This window comes from Solea solea, chromosome 10, assembly GCF_958295425.1.
Source record: "Solea solea chromosome 10, fSolSol10.1, whole genome shotgun sequence".
In the NCBI taxonomy this organism is placed as follows: Eukaryota; Metazoa; Chordata; class Actinopteri; order Pleuronectiformes; family Soleidae; genus Solea; species Solea solea.
Genome location: NC_081143.1, coordinates 29,468,460 through 29,490,792, shown reverse-complemented (window position 1 = coordinate 29,490,792; position 22,333 = coordinate 29,468,460). Strand labels below are relative to the sequence as shown.

Here is a 22,333-nt window from a genome sequence, read left to right as displayed (position 1 = left end):
GGACGACATACTAAAGTATGACATTTTTTGTCTCATTTTGGACGACATACTATACTATGACTTTTTGACTCATTTTGGACGACATACTATACCATGACTTTTTTGTCTCATTTTGGACAACATACTAAAGTATGACTTTTTTGTCTCACTTTGGACGGCATACTATACCATGACTTATTAGTCTCATTTAGGACAACATACTGAAGTATGACTTTTTTGTCTCACTTTGGACGACATACTATACTATGACATTTTTTGTCTCATTTTGGACGACATACTAAACTATGACATTTTTGTCTCATTTTGGACGACATACTATACTATGACTTTTTTGTCTCATTTTGGACGGCATACTATACTATGACATTTTTTGTCTCATTTTGGACGACATACTATACTATGACTTTTTTGTCTCATTTTGGACGACATGACTTTTTTGTCTCATTTTGGACGACATACTATACTATGACTTTTTGACTCATTTTGGACAACATACTATACTATGACTTTTTGACTCATTTTGGACGACATACTATACCATGACTTTTTTGTCTCATTTTGGACAACATACTAAAGTATGACTTTTTTGTCTCACTTTGGACGGCATACTATACCATGACTTATTAGTCTCATTTAGGACAACATACTGAAGTATGACTTTTTTGTCTCACTTTGGACGACATACTATACTATGACATTTTTTGTCTCATTTTGGACGACATACTAAACTATGACATTTTTGTCTCATTTTGGACAGCATACTATACTATGACTTTTTTGTCTCATTTTGGACGACATACTATACTATGACATTTTTGTCTCATTTTGGACGACATACTATACTTTGACTTTTTGACTCATTCTGGACGACATACTAAACTATGACATTTTTTGTCTCATTTTGGACGACATACTATACTATGACTTTTTGACTCATTTTGGAATGACATACTATACTATGACTTTTTTGTCTCATTTTGGACGACATACTATACTATGACTTTTTTGTCTCATTTTGGACGACATACTACACTATGACATTTTTTGTCTCATTTTGGACGACATACTATACCATGACTTATTTGTCTCATTTTGGACGACATACTATACTATGACATTTTTGTCTCATTTTGGACGACATACTAAACTATGACTTTTTGACTAATTTTGGACGACATACTAAAGTATGACTTTTTTGTCTCATTTTGGACGACATACTAAAGTATGACTTTTTTGTCTCATTTTGGACAACATACTAAAGTATGACTTTTTTGTCTCACTTTGGACGACATACTATACTATGACATTTTTTGTCTCATTTTGGACGACATACTATACTATGACTTTTTTGTCTCATTTTGGACGACATACTATACTATGACATTTTTGTCTCATTTTGGACGACATACTATGACATTTTTGTCTCATTTTGGACGACATACTACACTATGACATTTTTTGTCTCATTTTGGACGACATACTACACTATGACATTTTTTGTCTCATTTTGGACGACATACTAAAGTATGACTTTTTTGTCTCATTTTGGACAACATACTAAAGTATGACTTTTTTGTCTCACTTTGGACGACATACTATACTATGACATTTTTTGTCTCATTTTGGACGACATACTATACTATGACTTTTTTGTCTCATTTTGGACGGCATACCATACTATGACATTTTTTGTCTCATTTTGGACGACATACTATATTGTGACTTTTTTGTCTCATTTTGGACGGCATACTATACTATGACATTTTTTGTCTCATTTTGGACGACATACTATACTATGACTTTTTTGTCTCATTTTGGACGACATACTATACTATGACATTTTTGTCTCGTTTTGGACGACATACTATACTATGACATTTTTGTCTCATTTTGGACGACATACTAAACTATGACTTATTTGTCTCATTTTGGACAACATACTAAAGTATGACTTTTTTGTCTCACTTTGGACGACATACTACACTATGACATTTTTTGTCTCATTTTGGACGACATACTACACTATGACATTTTTTGTCTCATTTTGGACGACATACTAAAGTATGACTTTTTTGTCTCATTTTGGACAACATACTAAAGTATGACTTTTTTGTCTCACTTTGGACGACATACTATACTATGACATTTTTTGTCTCATTTTGGACGACATACTATACTATGACTTTTTTGTCTCATTTTGGACGGCATACCATACTATGACTTTTTTGTCTCATTTTGGACGACATACTATACTATGACATTTTTTGTCTCATTTTGGACGACATACTATACTATGACTTTTTTGTCTCATTTTGGACAACATACTTAAGTATGACTTTTTTGTCTCATTTTGGATGACATACTATACTATGACTTTTTGACTCATTTTGGAATGACATACTATACTATGACTTTTTTGTCTCATTTTGGACAACATACTAAAGTATGACTTTTTTGTTTCATTTTGGACGACATACTATACTATGACTTTTTGACTCATTTTGGAATGACATACTATACTATGACTTTTTTGTCTCATTTTGGACGACATACTATACTATGACTTTTTTGTCTCATTTTGGACGACATACTATACTATGACATTTTTTGTCTCATTTTGGACGACATACTATACTATGACTTTTTGACTCATTTTGGACAACATACTATACTATGACTTTTTGACTCATTTTGGACGACATACTATACCATGACTTTTTTGTCTCATTTTGGGCAACATACTAAAGTATGACTTTTTTGTCTCACTTTGGACGGCATACTATACCATGACTTATTAGTCTCATTTAGGACAACATACTGAAGTATGACTTTTTTGTCTCACTTTGGACGACATACTATACTATGACATTTTTTGTCTCATTTTGGACGACATACTAAACTATGACATTTTTGTCTCATTTTGGACGACATACTATACTATGACTTTTTTGTCTCATTTTGGACGGCATACTATACTATGACATTTTTTGTCTCATTTTGGACGACATACTATACTATGACTTTTTTGTCTCATTTTGGACGACATACTATACTATGACATTTTTGTCTCATTTTGGACGACATACTAAACTATGACTTTTTGACTAATTTTGGACGACATACTAAAGTATGACTTTTTTGTCTCATTTTGGACGACATACTAAACTATGACTTTTTTGTCTCATTTTGGACAACATACTAAACTATGACATTTTTGTCTCACTTTGGACGACATACTATACTATGACATTTTTTGTCTCATTTTGGACGACATACTATACTATGACTTTTTTGTCTCATTTTGGACGACATACTATACTATGACATTTTTGTCTCATTTTGGACGACATACTATACTATGACATTTTTGTCTCATTTTGGACGACATACTAAACTATGACTTATTTGTCTCATTTTGGACAACATACTAAGGTATGACTTTTTTGTCTCACTTTGGACGACATACTACACTATGACATTTTTTGTCTCATTTTGGACGACATACTACACTATGACATTTTTTGTCTCATTTTGGACGACATACTAAAGTATGACTTTTTTGTCTCATTTTGGACAACATACTAAAGTATGACTTTTTTGTCTCACTTTGGACGACATACTATACTATGACATTTTTTGTCTCATTTTGGACGACATACTATACTATGACTTTTTTGTCTCATTTTGGACGGCATACCATACTATGACATTTTTTGTCTCATTTTGGACGACATACTATATTATGACTTTTTTGTCTCATTTTGGACGGCATACTATACTATGACTTTTTTGTCTCATTTTGGACGACATACTATACTATGACATTTTTTGTCTCATTTTGGACGACATACTATACTATGACTTTTTTGTCTCATTTTGGACAACATACTTAAGTATGACTTTTTTGTCTCATTTTGGACGACATACTATACTATGACTTTTTGACTCATTTTGGAATGACATACTATACTATGACTTTTTTGTCTCATTTTGGACGACATACTATACTATGACTTTTTTGTCTCATTTTGGACGACATACTATACTATGACTTTTTTGTCTCATTTTGGACAACATACTTAAGTATGACTTTTTTGTCTCATTTTGGACGACATACTATACTATGACTTTTTGACTCATTTTGGAATGACATACTATACTATGACTTTTTTGTCTCATTTTGGACGACATACTATACTATGACTTTTTTGTCTCATTTTGGACGGCATACTATACTATGACTTTTTTGTCTCATTTTGGATGACATACTAAACTATGACATTTTTGTCTCATTTTGGACAGCATACTATACTATGACTTTTTTGTCTCATTTTGGACGACATACTATACTATGACATTTTTGTCTCATTTTGGACGACATACTAAACTATGACTTTTTGACTAATTTTGGACGACATACTAAAGTATGACTTTTTTGTCTCATTTTGGACGACATACTAAAGTATGACTTTTTTGTCTCATTTTGGACAACATACTAAAGTATGACTTTTTTGTCTCACTTTGGACGACATACTATACTATGACATTTTTTCTCTCATTTTGGACGACATACTATACTATGACTTTTTTGTCTCATTTTGGACGACATACTACACTATGACATTTTTTGTCTCATTTTGGACGACATACTAAAGTATGACTTTTTTGTCTCATTTTGGACAACATACTAAAGTATGACTTTTTTGTCTCACTTTGGACGACATACTATACTATGACATTTTTTGTCTAATTTTGGACGACATACTATACTATGACTTTTTTGTCTCATTTTGGACGGCATACCATACTATGACATTTTTTGTCTCATTTTGGACGACATACTATATTATGACTTTTTTGTCTCACTTTGGACGACATACTATACTATGACATTTTTTGTCTCATTTTGGACGACATACTAAACTATGACATTTTTGTCTCATTTTGGACGACATACTATACTATGACTTTTTTGTCTCATTTTGGACGGCATACTATACTATGACATTTTTTGTCTCATTTTGGACGACATACTATACTATGACTTTTTTGTCTCATTTTGGACGACATACTATACTATGACATTTTTGTCTCATTTTGGACGACATACTAAACTATGACTTTTTGACTAATTTTGGACGACATACTAAAGTATGACTTTTTTGTCTCATTTTGGACGACATACTAAACTATGACTTTTTTGTCTCATTTTGGACAACATACTAAACTATGACATTTTTGTCTCACTTTGGACGACATACTATACTATGACATTTTTTGTCTCATTTTGGACGACATACTATACTATGACTTTTTTGTCTCATTTTGGACGACATACTATACTATGACATTTTTGTCTCATTTTGGACGACATACTATACTATGACATTTTTGTCTCATTTTGGACGACATACTAAACTATGACTTATTTGTCTCATTTTGGACAACATACTAAGGTATGACTTTTTTGTCTCACTTTGGACGACATACTACACTATGACATTTTTTGTCTCATTTTGGACGACATACTACACTATGACATTTTTTGTCTCATTTTGGACGACATACTAAAGTATGACTTTTTTGTCTCATTTTGGACAACATACTAAAGTATGACTTTTTTGTCTCACTTTGGACGACATACTATACTATGACATTTTTTGTCTCATTTTGGACGACATACTATACTATGACTTTTTTGTCTCATTTTGGACGGCATACCATACTATGACATTTTTTGTCTCATTTTGGACGACATACTATATTATGACTTTTTTGTCTCATTTTGGACGGCATACTATACTATGACTTTTTTGTCTCATTTTGGACGACATACTATACTATGACATTTTTTGTCTCATTTTGGACGACATACTATACTATGACTTTTTTGTCTCATTTTGGACAACATACTTAAGTATGACTTTTTTGTCTCATTTTGGACGACATACTATACTATGACTTTTTGACTCATTTTGGAATGACATACTATACTATGACTTTTTTGTCTCATTTTGGACGACATACTATACTATGACTTTTTTGTCTCATTTTGGACGACATACTATACTATGACTTTTTTGTCTCATTTTGGACAACATACTTAAGTATGACTTTTTTGTCTCATTTTGGACGACATACTATACTATGACTTTTTGACTCATTTTGGAATGACATACTATACTATGACTTTTTTGTCTCATTTTGGACGACATACTATACTATGACTTTTTTGTCTCATTTTGGACGACATACTATACTATGACTTTTTTGTCTCATTTTGGACGACATACTAAAGTATGACTTTTTTGTCTCATTTTGGATGGCATACCATACTATGACATTTTTTGTCTCATTTTGGACGACATACTATACTATGACTTTTTTGTCTCATTTTGGACGGCATACTATACTATGACATTTTTTGTCTCATTTTGGACGACATACTATTCTATGACTTTTTTGTCTCATTTTGGACGACATGACTTTTTTGTCTCATTTTGGACGACATACTATACTATGACTTTTTGACTCATTCTGGACGACATACTAAACTATGACATTTTTTGTCTCATTTTGGACGACATACTATACTATGACTTTTTTGTCTCATTTTGGACGACATACTATACTATGACATTTTTTTTCTCATTTTGGACGACATACTACACTATGACTTTTTTGTCTCATTTTGGACGACATACTAAAGTATGACTCTTTTTTCTCATTTTGGACGACATACTATACTATGACTTTTTTGTCTCACTTTGGACGACATACTATAGGATGACATTTTTTGTCTCATTTTGGATGAGACAAAAATTGAAATTAAATGGTAATGGCCGACGAATAAATGACCAATGCCTGCTTTGTCGTACGCTTTAAAAAATATAAAAGAAAAACTCCCCATCACCTTCATTTATTCACATTTCTCATAAAGTTTTCATATCGTACGGTTTCTTGACAGTAGCCGTTCCCGAGAGGCTTTGCTGTGCTCGTACACACCTGTGATGTCACTCTGGGAAATAAGAATTTTCTGGGCTTTTCATGGACTTTAGTAAGGTTTTACAAATATGAAACTCCATGAATTAAAAATATAAAATATAAAGATCTATAAATGCCTGTGTCCATGTCTCCATGTGTGGACAGTTTTAGTCTCTTTTACTGCTGAAAATGGCTTTTTGGGCAGTTTGAGTATTTCTTGTTGCAGTTCCATGAGTGGCCACTGGAAAAAAATATCTTCAAGGCAAAGGGGGCGGAGCTCTTTCCAGTTCTTATAATACATCCAGGCTGCCTTCTTCATGTACTTGTACTCCATGAAAACAAAAACAGAGTTTGGGAAAAAAAAAAACAAGGAAAAAAGTAAGAAAAACAATACATTTACAACAAGTGAATGGATGAATCATTGTTGTACAGTAATGCAGATTCATATCAAGGAAAAATAGCTTCAGATATTCAATAAAGAAACAAGAAATCTTAATTGTTGTGGAGACTTGTGAAGATGTTTTCAGGTGACTCAGATCGTCATTTTTCCTCACAATGGAAACACGATTTGCACATTTACGTTCAAAATGTAGCCAGTGGATTTCTAAGGTGTGAGATCGCCCCCTGGTGGCTGTTCAATTTATTCTTAATTCATGATCGACTTGATTGGAAAAAAACAGAAGACTAACGTGTTATGGTTAAACACAGATTGTGAATAAAAACATACACATGTTGTGAAGACTGGAGATTTGTGTCGTTACGTTTTTTTCTCAAGGACTTCAATCAGGAAGGAAGAATATATTAGAATAGCCACCAGGGGGCGACTCCTCTAGAGCTCCTCTTGAATGGAGGTCTGAAAAAGGAAAATGAGCTCGATCTAAAACGTCAGTAACCGTTCTCCTGAGCAGTTCATGTCTCAACCACAAGTTTAAGGTTGTGTCCATTTGGTAAATTATAAATTATAATCCCATTTAAACTGACACAAATGGCAAATCTCCACTAGCTGCAAAAGGAACTGTATTTGGATGGAAGTCTATGAGAAAATGACATTTTCCTGAGGAGTTAATGGTCCAATTAGGGCTGCAACGATTACTCCATTATTACGCGATCGCTAAATTTACGGTTAAATCATGAAACCCATGGCTTCAAAATAAAGGTTTGTTTTCCGACAAGCCTCCGCTCTCAACTGGCATTTAGTTTAACATGTGAAACAGGCGTGAAGTCACACTGTGCATGGCTTTAAGTCTCATAATACAGATCTTTATACAAAGTCTTGCAGAAGCAAAGCACATCAAATATTTCCAGTTTTTCCTTTTTTTAAAAATACAACAATATAATAATAAAAATGTAAAATAATATAAAAGTGGATGCGAGCAGGAACATCCCGTCAGTCCACAGCAGGTGCAGCACTTCAGCTTGTTGTACAGTAGATTTGCCAAATCATAAAGAAAAAGGCCCAAAACAAGCTAATAATCCTGAAATCTTTCCTCTCAGTTACTGTTGAATGTGCTCTGCAGGTGTTTGATGCTGATTCTCTGTTCTTGGACAAAACAGAAATCCCATTAATACTTTTTATCACGTTGTAGGGTTGTAGTTTTGTCCAGGTTCATCTGGAGAGTTTGCTGATGACTCGGATCAGAGCGGCGTTCTCGTCCTTCAGCCTCTGGTTGTCTGATCTCAGGTCGCCCAGAACCTACAGGGTCACACAGGACGGGGTCATTATTCGTTTCTCCATAACCACGTCTATCGACCCAGAGTCAGCACAGCTGAGAAGGCTTTGTTGTTTTGACCAGGCATCAGTCGGCTAACAAAGAGGAGTCATGTGATATGTCTCATAACTACTGTCCATTTATGTGCTGGATGGTGGCAGGGTCCTTTCCAGTCTTTGCCCAGGGGCCCACTGGCTCATGATCCGTCCCAGACTAGGAGGACCTTGGTCTGGGTAACCTGAACTGCCAACCTTCCAGTGCCTTTCCATTATAGAGTTCTAGCACTACTCTACTTTAGGTCTTTTTGTGGGTCTGTGTGAAACTGTGGTGACAACATTAACCCAGTTGTTTTGAGTGAACTGATCATTAGAATCAGTTCATCACAGACTGTCTGACAGTCACTGGTTTGTGCTGTGGCAGTCCAGACTCCTCCAGACTCCTTCAGACTCCTCCAGACTCCTCCAGACTCCTCTGCTAACGCTTGTTTTCAGGATCCATCTACAGCGATGTCGTGTCATGATCGGCTCAGCTCTCCTGTGACCTCATCAGCGCCTCGTTTACACTGAGGCTTTTAATGGCTATTGAGTTTTGTTTTGTTTCTACTTTGTTTTTCATAGTGAGTGCAATCACGCTACAGTTGTGAGTTTCTTTACTTTCTCTGAAAGACTCGTTCTCCTCACCGCTCCACAGAAAAGGTTCATGTGAAGCAAACACAGTTTCTCATATTCACAGATTAAAGTGATGTAATTACAACCGACTGATCATGACTTTTTAGTTGTATCTGAAAACACAGCAGTCGTTTCTGAGAACAAAAATGTGTCATAGTTTAAATGAATAAATAATCATTTAGCAATGTTGATTTAAAAAACAGGTGCATCACTGCGTCACCTGGGATTGTTACCTTCAGCTCGTCCTCCAGTTCCACTGCTCTCCTCTGGAGGGCCAACTTCTCCTGCCAGACAAGAGCAAATCATTTCACCTTCTCTTTCCAGCAGTATGTTTCAGGCTCAAACCTCACAGCTGTTTCACTTTCACTCAAACAACATGGAACCGCTCAAACCTGGTGAATCTTTGTCGACGTGAAACAGTAAAACAGACACAGGTTTGACATTAATTAGGATTCCAGTCCCGCTTTAAAATACTTTTGCATTACTGCATTATTTCTGTAAGGTTGAAATGCCAACACAAGAAGATACAGAGTCTGTGTAGAATCATGGTGGGAAAGTGTTCCCTCCCCTGTGCTCTCCATGGTTCAGCTCCGCCCAGCCGTACATGTCACTGCTCCATGTATCCGAGTGCTGGCCTGAGGCACGGGGCCAGGGAGTTCTCCCAGGGAGCAGGTGCCGTGCACGGGCAGGCACGGGGAGAGGGTGAGGGTTACCCTAAAACATTTGTGAGGGAACGCAAAACGTCTGTAGCTCCGTAGGGAAGCAACTCCTCATTTGGTGCATTACAGCTGTAGTCGGAAGTTCTTCAAAGTCAGAAAATCAAAGCAACCACACAAACCCTGACATACGTTGACTGAACAACAAGCATGAAAACCGACGGCCGAGGCGCATCCAAGGTCCACTCAGGAATCATGGTGCTTAAACATTTCAACAAAGTCAATGTGATTCATTCATTAATGATTCATTCATGTGAAAAGTGCAGGTAAGTTGTTGAAGAGATATGTGTTTATCTGATTCTGATTTAGTGGATCTGTCAACTCTCAGGTGACTTCACTCCCAGTTCTGACTTGTGATGCAAATGAAACACACAACGAGAAGAGTGAAGAGTGAAAAGAAGGATACGTACAAATCTCTCCAGCTCCAGCAGGGCTGGTCTGTCTGTGCTGCTCTCTTGATTCTGTCACACAGAGAAACTCATGTGAGTGACGGCGACACTTACTGAACACATGGAGTAAAACACTCAAGATCCACCACACACACACACACACACACACACACACACACACAACACTGACGCAGCAATGACCTGAGTATTAATATACGATGTTGATAATTGATTAAAAAGTTTAAGGATTACATTTTCATGACTGGTCAGTTATCAGCTGAAAGAAGAACAGCTGAGCAAACTGGATACTTTTTTGTAATGACTCAGAAATCCACAGGGGGGCAATAGAGAGGCGCTTTAACCAGAGCCTCAGTAATGAACTTCTGCCTCATTAGGACCAGGTTTTGGTCTACATGAGGACTACTGGTCCTGACATGGTCAATGTGTATGACAGAAAATGGCACACACACACGTCAATAACATTACTTTCACACACACGCACACACACGCTCTTTTAATGTTAAAGGTCGGAGACGCAGCAAACCTGCCGAACCTGTCGGAGTCTCTCCAGCTCCACTTTGTTTTGACTGAGGAGCAGCTCCATCTCCTGCACCTTCTCCTTCAGAGCCAGGTTCTCCTGCAGTACCTTCAAGTACAGCTGTGGAAAAAGAAATGGAACACACACAGTATTAGTAGTTCCTGGTCACCTTTCTACAGAGCGTCATCATGCCTCGACTCACATTCAGCCCTCGGGTGTGTTTCACTAACGTACCGTTCTGTAGTCAGCCGACGAGTCGCCCAGGTGAGTCTCACTGCGGAGACATGTGAGAACACGTTTACATTTATACATCTGAGAGAGAAAAAGCTGCTTTTTTGACTTTTAAACATGTAAAACGTCTTTTTGGACTTTAGAACATAAGTAAAGCATCTTTATTTTCATCTTTCCATATATGTAAAGGGTCTTTTTTTTACTTTTAAAACTGTGTAAACTGCCTTTTCTACAGTGGCCAGCAGGGGAAACCACACTGAACGTGAGAAACACACTGACTGAACGTGAGAAACACACTGACTGGACGTGAGAAACACACTGACTGGACGTGAGAAACACACTGACTGGACGTGAGAAACACACTGACTGGACGTGAGAAACACACTGACTGAACGTGAGAAACACACTGACTGGACGTGAGAAACACACTGACTGGACGTGAGAAACACACTGACTGGACGTGAGAAACACACTGACTGGACGTGAGAAACACACTGACTGGACTTGAGAAACACACTGAACGTGAGAAACACACTGACTGGACTTGAGAAACACACTGAACGTGAGAAACACACTGACTGGACGTGAGAAACACACTGACTGGACGTGAGAAACACACTGACTGGACGTGAGAAACACACTGACTGGACGTGAGAAACACACTGACTGGACGTGAGAAACACACTGACTGAACGTGAGAAACACACTGACTGGACGTGAGAAACACACTGACTGGACTTGAGAAACACACTGAACGTGAGAAACACACTGACTGGACGTGAGAAACACACTGACTGGACGTGAGAAACACACTGACTGAACGTGAGAAACACACTGACTGGACGTGAGAAACACACTGACTGAACGTGAGAAACACACTGAACGTGAGAAACATGTGAATGGACACCAGTGTTATTGTCCAATAGAAGTCTGGCCGCAGGTGACGTCTTTAAATGTACCGCTCCGTTTTTATCTTAATTTATTTGATTATTGTTATATCTATATGATCATCTAAATACCAGAACAGATTTGGACATTTTTAAGACTTTAAATCTCAAAATAATCATGTTAACACGCTGACATTTTGAAACTGAAGACAGTTGCACATGACTCACCCAGAGGTGCTAATACTGAGTGTTTCTTCCAGATGACCGTCCTCATCTTCATTCTGAAAAAAGATACACAATCGTGTGTGTGTGTGTGTGTTTGTGTTTGTGTGTTTGTGTGTGTGTGTGTGTTTGACTGTGATGGTTTCTTACCTCTCCCGGCTGAACGATACCAGTGGAGCGTCTCTCCTTCCTGCCTCTCCTCCTGTCCTTCACTGCCAGACGCCTGTCTCCGTCCTGCTCCACCTGCTTCACCGTGTCCGTCTCTGCAGATCGTGCAGATGGACAGAAAACACACCTGAGTTCTCATCTGGACAGTGTTGAGTTCCAAAGTACGAGGAGCAATATCTCGACATACATTTTTGAAACTGAAACCAGAGCTCAAATGATTTCTTGATGTAACTCAAACATGTGGTGAGATGCAGGAAACGCTCTCATCTGTGACAGGAGTGTTTGTTTCAGCTGCAGACTCGGACATTCCTGGTCCTGCTGCGTTTACTGAGCTCACAGCTCTGTTCATCTTTACCTGGTGCAGATCAGACAATACTCAGTCCCCATGAAAATACAAATAAGTGAAGTAAAGGGAGGGGTCAAAACTAAATGATCTGACTGCGAAACCACATTTCAGGCTTAAAGAGCCTTGAGTGCTAATGTGAGAAAACCCATTTCCTCTCGAACGCACTACAGACGAGAAATCTTCATCAAACAGAAGTGACGCAATCATGCCCACAGTGTGAACGGTGAACAGACAGTTTACGTGTGATGTGCAGCACTCTCTGCATCTGGTCACGTGATTGTTCTTAACGAGATGTCATTAACGTTACTCGCTCATTGTTCTGTGAAACAATGAGTCGGAATCAGAAATTTCTGATTTCATTGTTCTGCATGGAATCACAGAGACATTGTCCACACACTACTAGTAATTATGACTCCATGTTTGTTGTAGTCTACGTACATCGATGCAGGGCACATGAAAGAGCAGGCGGTGTCATAACAAACAAGGGAGACATTTACCGAAATATCAACTTCACTTCTTTCCTGCACAAAATTCAAGCACTTTCAATGACCCGTGTCTATTAAGGGCAATTTTCAAGGAGTTTAAGGACCCTGGTTATTGTTCAAGCATTTTGTGTAGCATGTGTAGCGAGTGGTGAATTTAGAAAATCAACAACCGCCTTGTTGCAGTTTGTACTTCACTTTAGTTTAAGAGAAAAAAGAAAATGCTCACTCACCCCTTTCAGCAGGTGTGATGGTGACTATGGGGCTGACGGGCTGGACGGTGCGAGCTGGAGGATCCGCAGCTTTCGCCGCAACCTTCTCTGCTTCTTTCAGGTCTGTCAGAGTCACACCCTGAACGCACAAACCACACAAACACAGCACAATTACAACCACTGCAGTTAATGTAGTGTAATGTAATGATGTAGACATTAAGGCTCACAGTAGCAGCTGACAGTTCTTACATGTGTGATGCAGAAAGATGATTGACCCAGTGACTGAATGATTTCATAACAGAAAACTAACAAAAGTCTGTTCGACTTAAAGGTGGATTCACTTGAGACGCTGTTGTGCACAGAAGGCTTGAACCGGTTCAATATTTTATAGGGTTGGTTCATTTATTGGTGCTGGAAGGAGCCTGGGAGTGAAGTGGACTCGCTGAGTGGAGATGTGTGTTTGCTGACAGGGCCGGGCCGGGCTCCCACTTCGGCACAAACAAACACACTCATTTGTCTTTCAAAGCTTTCACCAAGAACCCTCAAGGACATGATCCCATGTTTATGTGCGACCCACATCCTTAGGAAGGATCATTATGTCTTCATTTCTTAGAATCTAGAGCTGCAACTAATGATTATTTTCTCGATTAATCGATTAATCATTTGGTGTTCAGAATATCAGAAAACCTTAAAAAACGTCAAACCTGCAAATGATAATGTTCTCAAATGTCTTGTTTTGTCCACAAACCAAAATTATTCACTTCTGATGATTTCTTTGTTATCCAGAGCAAAGAAATGAAGAAAATATTCACATTTAAGAACATCGGAAATCTTGTTTTAATCATGAAAAAAGCTTCAAACCGATTATTCGATTATCAAAATAGTTGTGGATTAATGTAGTAATCGATTAATCAATTAATCGCTTCAGCTCTATTAGAATCTCCACTGTTTTTCTTACAGTGGGATATAATTAAGTTTGGATGATGACATGAGTCAACATGGCAGATGATGCTTTACAATTTATCATAAAAAAAAAAAGATAGAATTTCCATTTCCAATCCTCCTTTGTTTTTCTTTTGGAACGTAAACATCAAACAAAGCTAATTTTCATCAAATACTAACAAAATCCATCAATTGATTATTTTCAATTTAATATTTCATTGATTAATCAAGTTTGGTCCAGAAAATGTTGAAATAGGTCAATTGACAGTCCCCTAAATCCATGGTTCCCAACCTGAGGTCCAAGCCCGCCTTAGGGTTTGTCCTGGACACAAGCAAGAGGGGCTTCAAAGAAAAAAGGTTGGGAACCTAAATGATGATGATTTCCTCAAATACCAGCTTTTGTCCACAAACCAAAATGACTCATTTCTTTGTTAAATAGAGCAAAGAAAATATTCACATTTAAGAAGAAAAACACTCAAAATAGTTGAAGATTAATTTAGTAACAGAGTGATGATCAATTAATCGCTGTAGCTCTACCTGTGTGGAGCGGCGAGACTGTCTCATCAGCCGAGAGCGAGCTTTCCTCTGAGATTCAGACTCTTCGTCTCTGACTGGAGCCTGGAACCTAAACTCACAAACATCATCACAAATGACTCACTAATATTATGACAATACTATACTACAGTATATACTATACTATACAATACTACTAATACTTAAACTGACAGTATTGTTATCGTTCGGGTGTTGGTTTTTAGTGAATCATGTTACGATTTGAAGGAAAATGGATAAAATCACGACACATAAAATTGCATAGACTACAAAAAAAGATGATATACTTCCCGTTAGTATGTAGTTTATGTTTATAGTTGCTTAAAAAAAGAACATGTATTTGGCTTGTGCAGCTTTAGAATAACCCTGAAGGCAGAGTTTACTCACAGCATGACATTCTGCACGAGAAGTGGCAAAACAGTTGTGATCAATAATAAGAATGAAGCACCTTTCACATTCATTTGTGATGCATCTATAATCTCATGATGGCAGCAGTAAGCATCGAGTTGGTCGACTGCACGTGTCTTTGCAGAAGTGAAGAATTGGAAGTTTCCTTGAATGCATCTTGAAGCCGTTTCTCTAATCTCAATTTAAAGCTACATTTTTATCTTGCTTCCTGAGGAAGTATTTTATTTTTGTTCTTTTGTCCAAGAAATGTTTTTATTTTATTCAATTTAATGTTTTCTCTTCTTTGTTTAAAAATCCCTTGCATATGTTCTGAGCACCGACTCGAGTGCTCTCTTATTACATGTTTTTAATCGCTTTGTCTATAATATCTTGTGCCATGTTAAGTTTGTTTTGTAACTAAATGTGAAACTGGAGTGAAAAGTTCCGTCTTGCTACACAACAACAAATCTACGTCAGGGTGTAAATAAAGTAAGAAGATGAACATACTTGCGCCTGTCGGCGTTGGGGTTGTTGGGACTCTCAGCGTTGGCGTCCCTCGTCTGAGGTGTGGGTTGGACTCTTGCCGTGCGGCTTGCCTTGTCCTGCTCCCTCTCCTCCTCGTCTTTGTCCTCTGGTGTCTGAACCACAAAACAACAGCAGTGTCAAGTGTCATTTTATGTCATCATTAAATGTTATGCTGCAGAGAAACATAAGAAATAGAATTTTTACATGTTTTAATGCAGCTTGGGAGAATTCACTTTTGGTGTAACAATGAACTAAGAAAGAAAGGTTTTCTTTGATAGAAAAGAGTTATCGTTGTTCAGTATTAGACGTAGACTGATTGAGCTCAGTCACCATTACCTTGTCAGCTGGACTCACTGTAGACGTGGCCACACTCTCAGTGTCTGGACTAGACACGATAGAGCTTTCTAGGAAAGTGGAATCAGAATATCCAGGCATCAGCACAGTGCGTCGCATTTACAGAGAAATTGTAGCATTACTCGTCGTGATTGTTGTTTTTACCGGGACTGCTGTCTTTTTCTTCGCTCAGCTCCAGCTCTCCAGAGACGCCCCTCTCTTTAGACTGGTCCTGCACGTTCATCTTGTCTTTACTGCTCATCCTGCACACCGAGCTCCTGGAACCATTGAACAGAACAGATGTTGACCTCAAACAAATAAAATCTCGTCTTTAATTTTGTTACATTTTGACTGTATTTGTTTGTAAAAACACAATTCCCTTATTTGTTACAAAGTTGAAATGTCATAGTGCCGGTTACTAATCAACTATATAGTCCTATACATTTACTATGGTAATGTTAAAAGTCCAGTGTGTAAGCATTAGTGACATCTAGTGGTAAGAGTGCAGAGTCTTCCCTCACTTTACCAAATGTGTCTGAGTATAAAAAATCTCTCCCTCCCTCTGGACTGTCTGTTCAGGCTGTTGTAGAAACACGACAGTGTCAAACCAAACTACAGCAGGTCAGACGTCCATCAAGAAGCTGGGCTCAAAGGCATAATAAGAACATAATGTGTTGATGCGTGTATGACTGTGTCCCCAGAACTTTGTGACAGGATCTGAAGATGTAGTCAGGACACACTGGGCGTGGTCAGACCTGAGCTTGAAGTGAGAGCCAGGACTTAAAATAATAAAAATATCAGGAGTTCATTTTCAGTAATATGTAAGTTTGTCCTTGTTCATGGGACGGAACAATAGAGATGTTTTTAAATGGGAAGAATATAGAAAATGTAAGATGAGTTCCAGGCAGCCACTGACCTCCGCTTTCTGTTTTGTGCATTTGCAGTGGATGGTTGTTGGTTTTTACTGTCAAGATTGGACTGTTCTTTACGCCACTGAAGGAGTAAGAGACACAGAAGTCAGTGACCAAGACAGCCGCGCTTCTAAATCACAAACATTTGGTCAAAGTAAATATAAACTTCCTCACATTCGCTTGTTTCTGTGAAAGCTCCTCCAGAAGTTCCTCGACACTTTCATCAGCAACGTCAAATGGCGTCTGACCCTGTGACAGAGGAGGCGACGTGTCAACGGAAACATCAAAGCGACTGTCAGGATGATTCAAACATCAGACGACAACATTTTTGGTCCTCACTGCATTGCTGCGGGATTCCATATTGCACAAGTGTTCAGTAAGAATGCGACAAGCCTCCCCCTGACCCCAGTGTGCTGCTGCATGGAGAGGTGTCCAGCCATCAAAGTCCACAGCTGACACATCCAGGCCACACTGACACAGTATTCTGACACAACACAAGAGCAGAACCAGCAACATGTTAAAATAAATCCTCAACAAATAAACACAAAACGCAGCCACAGGTAGAAAAACAAGTCAGGGGTGTTTACTTTAAGGCCTCCAAGTAGCCTTTGGCTGCAGCCACATGCAGTGGGGTGGCCCCGGTCTTGGGGTGTCGGACGTCAGCAGGTGGACCATCAGTTAGCCAATTGCGGGCGTCTTTCATGATTTGTTCCTCCTCCATCCGCTTAGCTGCCTCCAAGTCCACACCTGCACATGAGCAGAAAGGTCGAGCACATGCATTCCTAGATTTGATGCATCCACAGTATGAGAACTCACATTCAAAATGCATTCCATTGAACTTCTCTCTCGGGTTGTTCATCGTTAACACAACTAACTGCTGGCCACTAACTGGCCAGAGAGTGACGTCACTAGAAGAGTAGTGAGCATGACGTCAGACGCAAGAATCAAAACTGAACAACGCCAAACTGTAGAGCAGTTAAAAGACGCATGAATGTTATCCATGATCAAGATCGTTTAGACACCACTTCCTCATCCTCTCCTCCAATTTAATTCTCACTAAGAATTTTTGTTACACGTCTCAGCATCCATACCTTTATTTATAGCTTTGATTCACTCAGCATCTCTTTCTCTACGTATCCAACATTTTTTTGAAAACATGTATATGAATACAGCTCAGTTAAGACCAGATCCACATCAAGATGCATTTAAATGACAGGTGGGATCAATCATGCTCAGCACTGCTTGGATCACTCAGGGCGGACATTAACACCAGGTCTATGAATGAAAAAGAACTGTGCACTGCCATCTTCATTTGGCACAAATCAGACAACAACTTATTATTAGTTTGTTTGAATCAAGTTTGTGTCCTTCAGACTAGAGCTAGACCAATTCATTGATATTTGCCAATTATTGATATCTGTTTCATAATCTGTAAATTGGAGAGACCATTAGTGTTATTCAATAACTGGTGACTGAAATTAAGCAACTTTTTGTCTTACTTGTTATCATTTACCAGTTATATGTTACCAGATGGACTGAGATGCACAGAAAAACCCAACACATCAAAAACAGACCCAATTACATGTGAAACTAAACTGTGAAGCCGGTTCTTGTATATGCAGATTCATGATCCCATACATATTCTACCGCTAATAACAACAAACAACTACAAACAGGCCCACCTTTAAAAGGGCTGTGTGGTCGTCAGTGAACGCCACTCACCCTGTTTCTGAGTGTAATGCTGAAGAAGAGACTCAGTTGTTTCATCCAGAGCAATGTCAAGAGGAACATCACCGTCACAGTTCACAGCAGACAGGGAAGCACCGTGCTGCAAAAGGAAACTGACGAAACAAAACACAGAGAGTATGAGAATCATTTTAACCCGTAGATTCAGGACAAACAACACTGAAATGAAAAAGTGAAAACAAACGGTATCGTTTTATTTTTTTTAACGTACATAAATGTCTTAATCTTTTGAGTTGCTTGTGTTTGTGTAGCAGGCCAGCACACTCATGCTTTAGCTGACTTGCTATGCTGCCAACAACTACAACAATGTTAGTATTGTTGAATGGAAAAATACCCGAGCACCCATGCTGCACACGGACATCCTCACAGTGGTACACAGTGTATTATTACGCAGCAACAGGGCATTCAAATGTAATGCTCAATGTAGAGACCACTTATTCTACACACTCTGCAATCTCAGGGTAGCCACAGGAGGCAGCGACATGCAGCGGTGTCCATCCCTCACTGTCAACCTGGTTCACGTTCGCACCGTGCTCCAAAAGGAACGTCACTATCTCCATGCTGCCGTCTATGCAGGCCTGCAGACAAGACATTAAGAATACAGCTGAAAATCTGTCTTATTCTTTTGTCAAGTGATACAAATGTAAAGGGGGAGAAAGGGCCACACCTGGTGTAGAGCTGTGATTCCATCTGCGTTAGAGCAATTGATAATGTCTCCCACATCTTCACCGTTGGTCTTATTGGATTCTTTGGCCTCTTTCAGCATCACATGGGCCTCCTCTGTGTCCCCACTAGCACAGGCAGCCAGGAACTCTGCAGCCCTGTCAAACCTCACGCATTTCCTGGAGACAGAGGACACAGGCTGATAAATATTGTCATGGAGGGAATTTACTCAACAAAAATCCTTGTGGTCTTGCAAAACAGTGACGAAACCAAAGCGGAAGGAGAGGGAGCAACACTGTACAGGAAAACAAATCCGGTAAGAACAAACGTAGGATAAGCCAATGCGATACTTTGTATTAGAGGTTGACCGATTAAACAGTTTGGCCAATTACTCAGGCCAATATTGTTTAGTACAGATTGACTGTGTACTTTCCAAAAGTTTATTCTTTTTAGGTTTTGGATTACCATTTAATGTATTTAATATTTCATTTTTATTGAAAACACTGTATATAATTGCACTGCTGTGCAGACATAAAACGTAAATTGCAGCAATAGACCATCAGTGTTATTCAATGACTTGTTACTAAAGTTAAGCAATTTGTTCTATTATTTGTTATCATTAAACCATTTTATCAGATTGATGAAAAAAAAGAGAAAATCAGCTCATCTGCCATAGAAAAACCCATATTAGTCGATCCCTACTCTGTATGGGTATTGGTCTGACACTGGCCAAAATCACTGGATTGGATATCGCAGAAAAAAAACAAATGTTTAATCGGATAAGATCTGTATACCCTCAACATGAGGTAAATGCTTCAATAAGCACAGGCAACATCCTGTAAATAAAGATATATGTCTCCACCATCAAGTGACAAGGACGTAACCAAGGGAACAATCTGTAAATAAGCTTTATGGTTTTGGGTTTTTTTTAAATGGCCAGTTTTAGCTCAATCAGCGGTGTCAAACTCAAATGACCCGGGGGCCAATAAGTGTCTAGTCTGGCACAAACAAGAAAAAAATTGGGGGAAAACAACCGCTCAGTAGCAAGTGGGAAATATGATCTTAAATTGATCTTGTTCTATCCCGTCGTTGACAGCTGGGCCTCAGCCACATGCGCTGTGTTTAAAAGAAGAGGAGGTTGCAGGCCATATTTTTATTATAACAAGATATTAAGCGGGAGGCCGCATGTGGCCCGTGAGCTGCCAGTTTGACACCACTGAGCAAGATGGTTAACACTTCAGCACAAATTAATTGAAAGATATGTTGCGTAAACGTTGTGTAACAGACTTTTCTGAACTGTCACCAGTTTGGGTAGAAATTCAAGGTTGAAACATCACAAAAACATGGCATCTGACAAACTGCACATCACTGCAAATCAGGGCTGAACAATTAATCAACAATTTATCAAGATTGCGATACGGCCTATGGCAACTTTTCAAATCGCAGAAGGTGCAATATTTTTTTTTTCAAAATATTTAGCTGCTTTAATTCTCAGTGGCAACAAAGTTATAGAAACATATCATACTTGTCAGTAGTAGATAATTCACAACGTGTAAATATGGATGTGAATTACAGCCATTAGTAATGACAAATTCTGTACATATGACTGAGAAAAAGTACTTTGTCCTAGTAATTATTATTATTAATATTATTATTATTATTTGACGTGACGATTGTGGACAGGAAGGATGTCATTGAGGATATGTGATATTTTCACTGTGAAAAATGAAGTACTTAAATCTGTCATACGTGAACAGACGAAACACGCCAGAATCACCCATGAGCAAAAAAAAAGCTTTCATTTCATACATTTTCATTGTATTTATCGTGATATCGACGGTTTGAAAATAATCGAGAAAACATTTTTTGGTCGAATCGTTGAGACACTAACAAGTGACGTTATCAGTAGCTGACGAGCTTGTTTCGTGTTATTTTGTCCAAAGCCCACGCACAACATTCCTCCTTTAGCAGCACCTTGACGTGGTAAAGCTAAGCTAACTAGCTGTTAGCCTAGCCCTTCCTATTAAAACAATTGAACAGGAGACGGTTTCCTTTACCGTCGTTTGAGGAGGGGGCTGACTTCATCCGAGACCGCAGTCACTGCCTGCTCCCTCGGTGGCTCGACCAGCTCCCCCTCACAGTCTTCGGCATCGCCCGGCCACCTCCGCCGGGGCACGGCGGACGCTTTGTCCGTGCAGGAGCCGGCCCAGCGCTTCAGCTGCTCCCGCCGCTTGGTCCTCGCCGAGTCCCCCATTTAATTATCCGAGGAGGACTGTGTTTATAAAAATAAGACATACACTGGAAGGGGAAGACACACCCTCCATGTGTGTACTTTCACTTCCTGGTTCTTTGCTCTGGATGTGGAGGAGGAGGAGGAGGAAGAGGAAGAAGCCCCAGAGCGGGAGCGCGCAAAGCCGACTGAACAGCAGCGGTGTGACGTCAGCGCCACTCTTTTGTAGTAGGCCACTGACCGGAAGCACTGAAATAGCTTCATATTCCACTTCCTGTCTTTGTGCTTCTCTCAGACTCCACTCATGTAAACACAGCTTAAAAAAATACATTTGTCATAATATTACAAAAGTAATAATCAATTAATCAAACAGACTTTATTTGTATAGCCACAACAAACAAAAAGTGCTTCATTCAAAAACATGGATACATGGATACTAACTTTGGATGAAAGTGTCTGTTACTTAAATGTAAAAATTTAACATGTAAAAAT

The 22,333-nt window shown here is 38.6% G+C and overlaps 1 protein-coding gene across 4 annotated transcripts; it reads right to left on the bottom strand.

The window, feature by feature from the left end:
* Positions 1-6,903: 6,903 nt before the first annotated feature.
* On the bottom strand, positions 6,904-22,042 carry ppp1r12c (protein phosphatase 1, regulatory subunit 12C). Of its 4 annotated transcripts, none has more exons than XM_058640984.1 (20): positions 21,669-22,042; positions 19,616-19,790; positions 19,396-19,526; positions 18,925-19,043; positions 17,790-17,949; positions 17,527-17,686; positions 17,377-17,451; positions 17,208-17,284; positions 16,457-16,569; positions 16,295-16,362; positions 15,941-16,071; positions 15,032-15,119; positions 13,574-13,691; positions 12,495-12,607; positions 12,351-12,403; positions 11,239-11,278; positions 11,011-11,124; positions 10,488-10,538; positions 9,595-9,645; positions 6,904-8,677 (listed from the first exon to the last, which is right to left on the bottom strand). In XM_058640984.1, exons 1-20 carry the CDS (start codon positions 21,863-21,865, stop codon positions 8,591-8,593), a joined length of 2,121 nt encoding a protein of 706 aa, XP_058496967.1. In that variant the 5' UTR covers positions 21,866-22,042; the 3' UTR covers positions 6,904-8,590. The 4 variants fall into 4 exon arrangements, with proteins under 4 accessions (XP_058496967.1, XP_058496969.1, XP_058496970.1 ...); XM_058640986.1 differs by having other exon boundaries at positions 11,020-11,124; positions 21,669-22,041; XM_058640987.1 differs by having other exon boundaries at positions 17,542-17,686; positions 21,669-22,041.
* Positions 22,043-22,333: the final 291 nt, after the last annotated feature.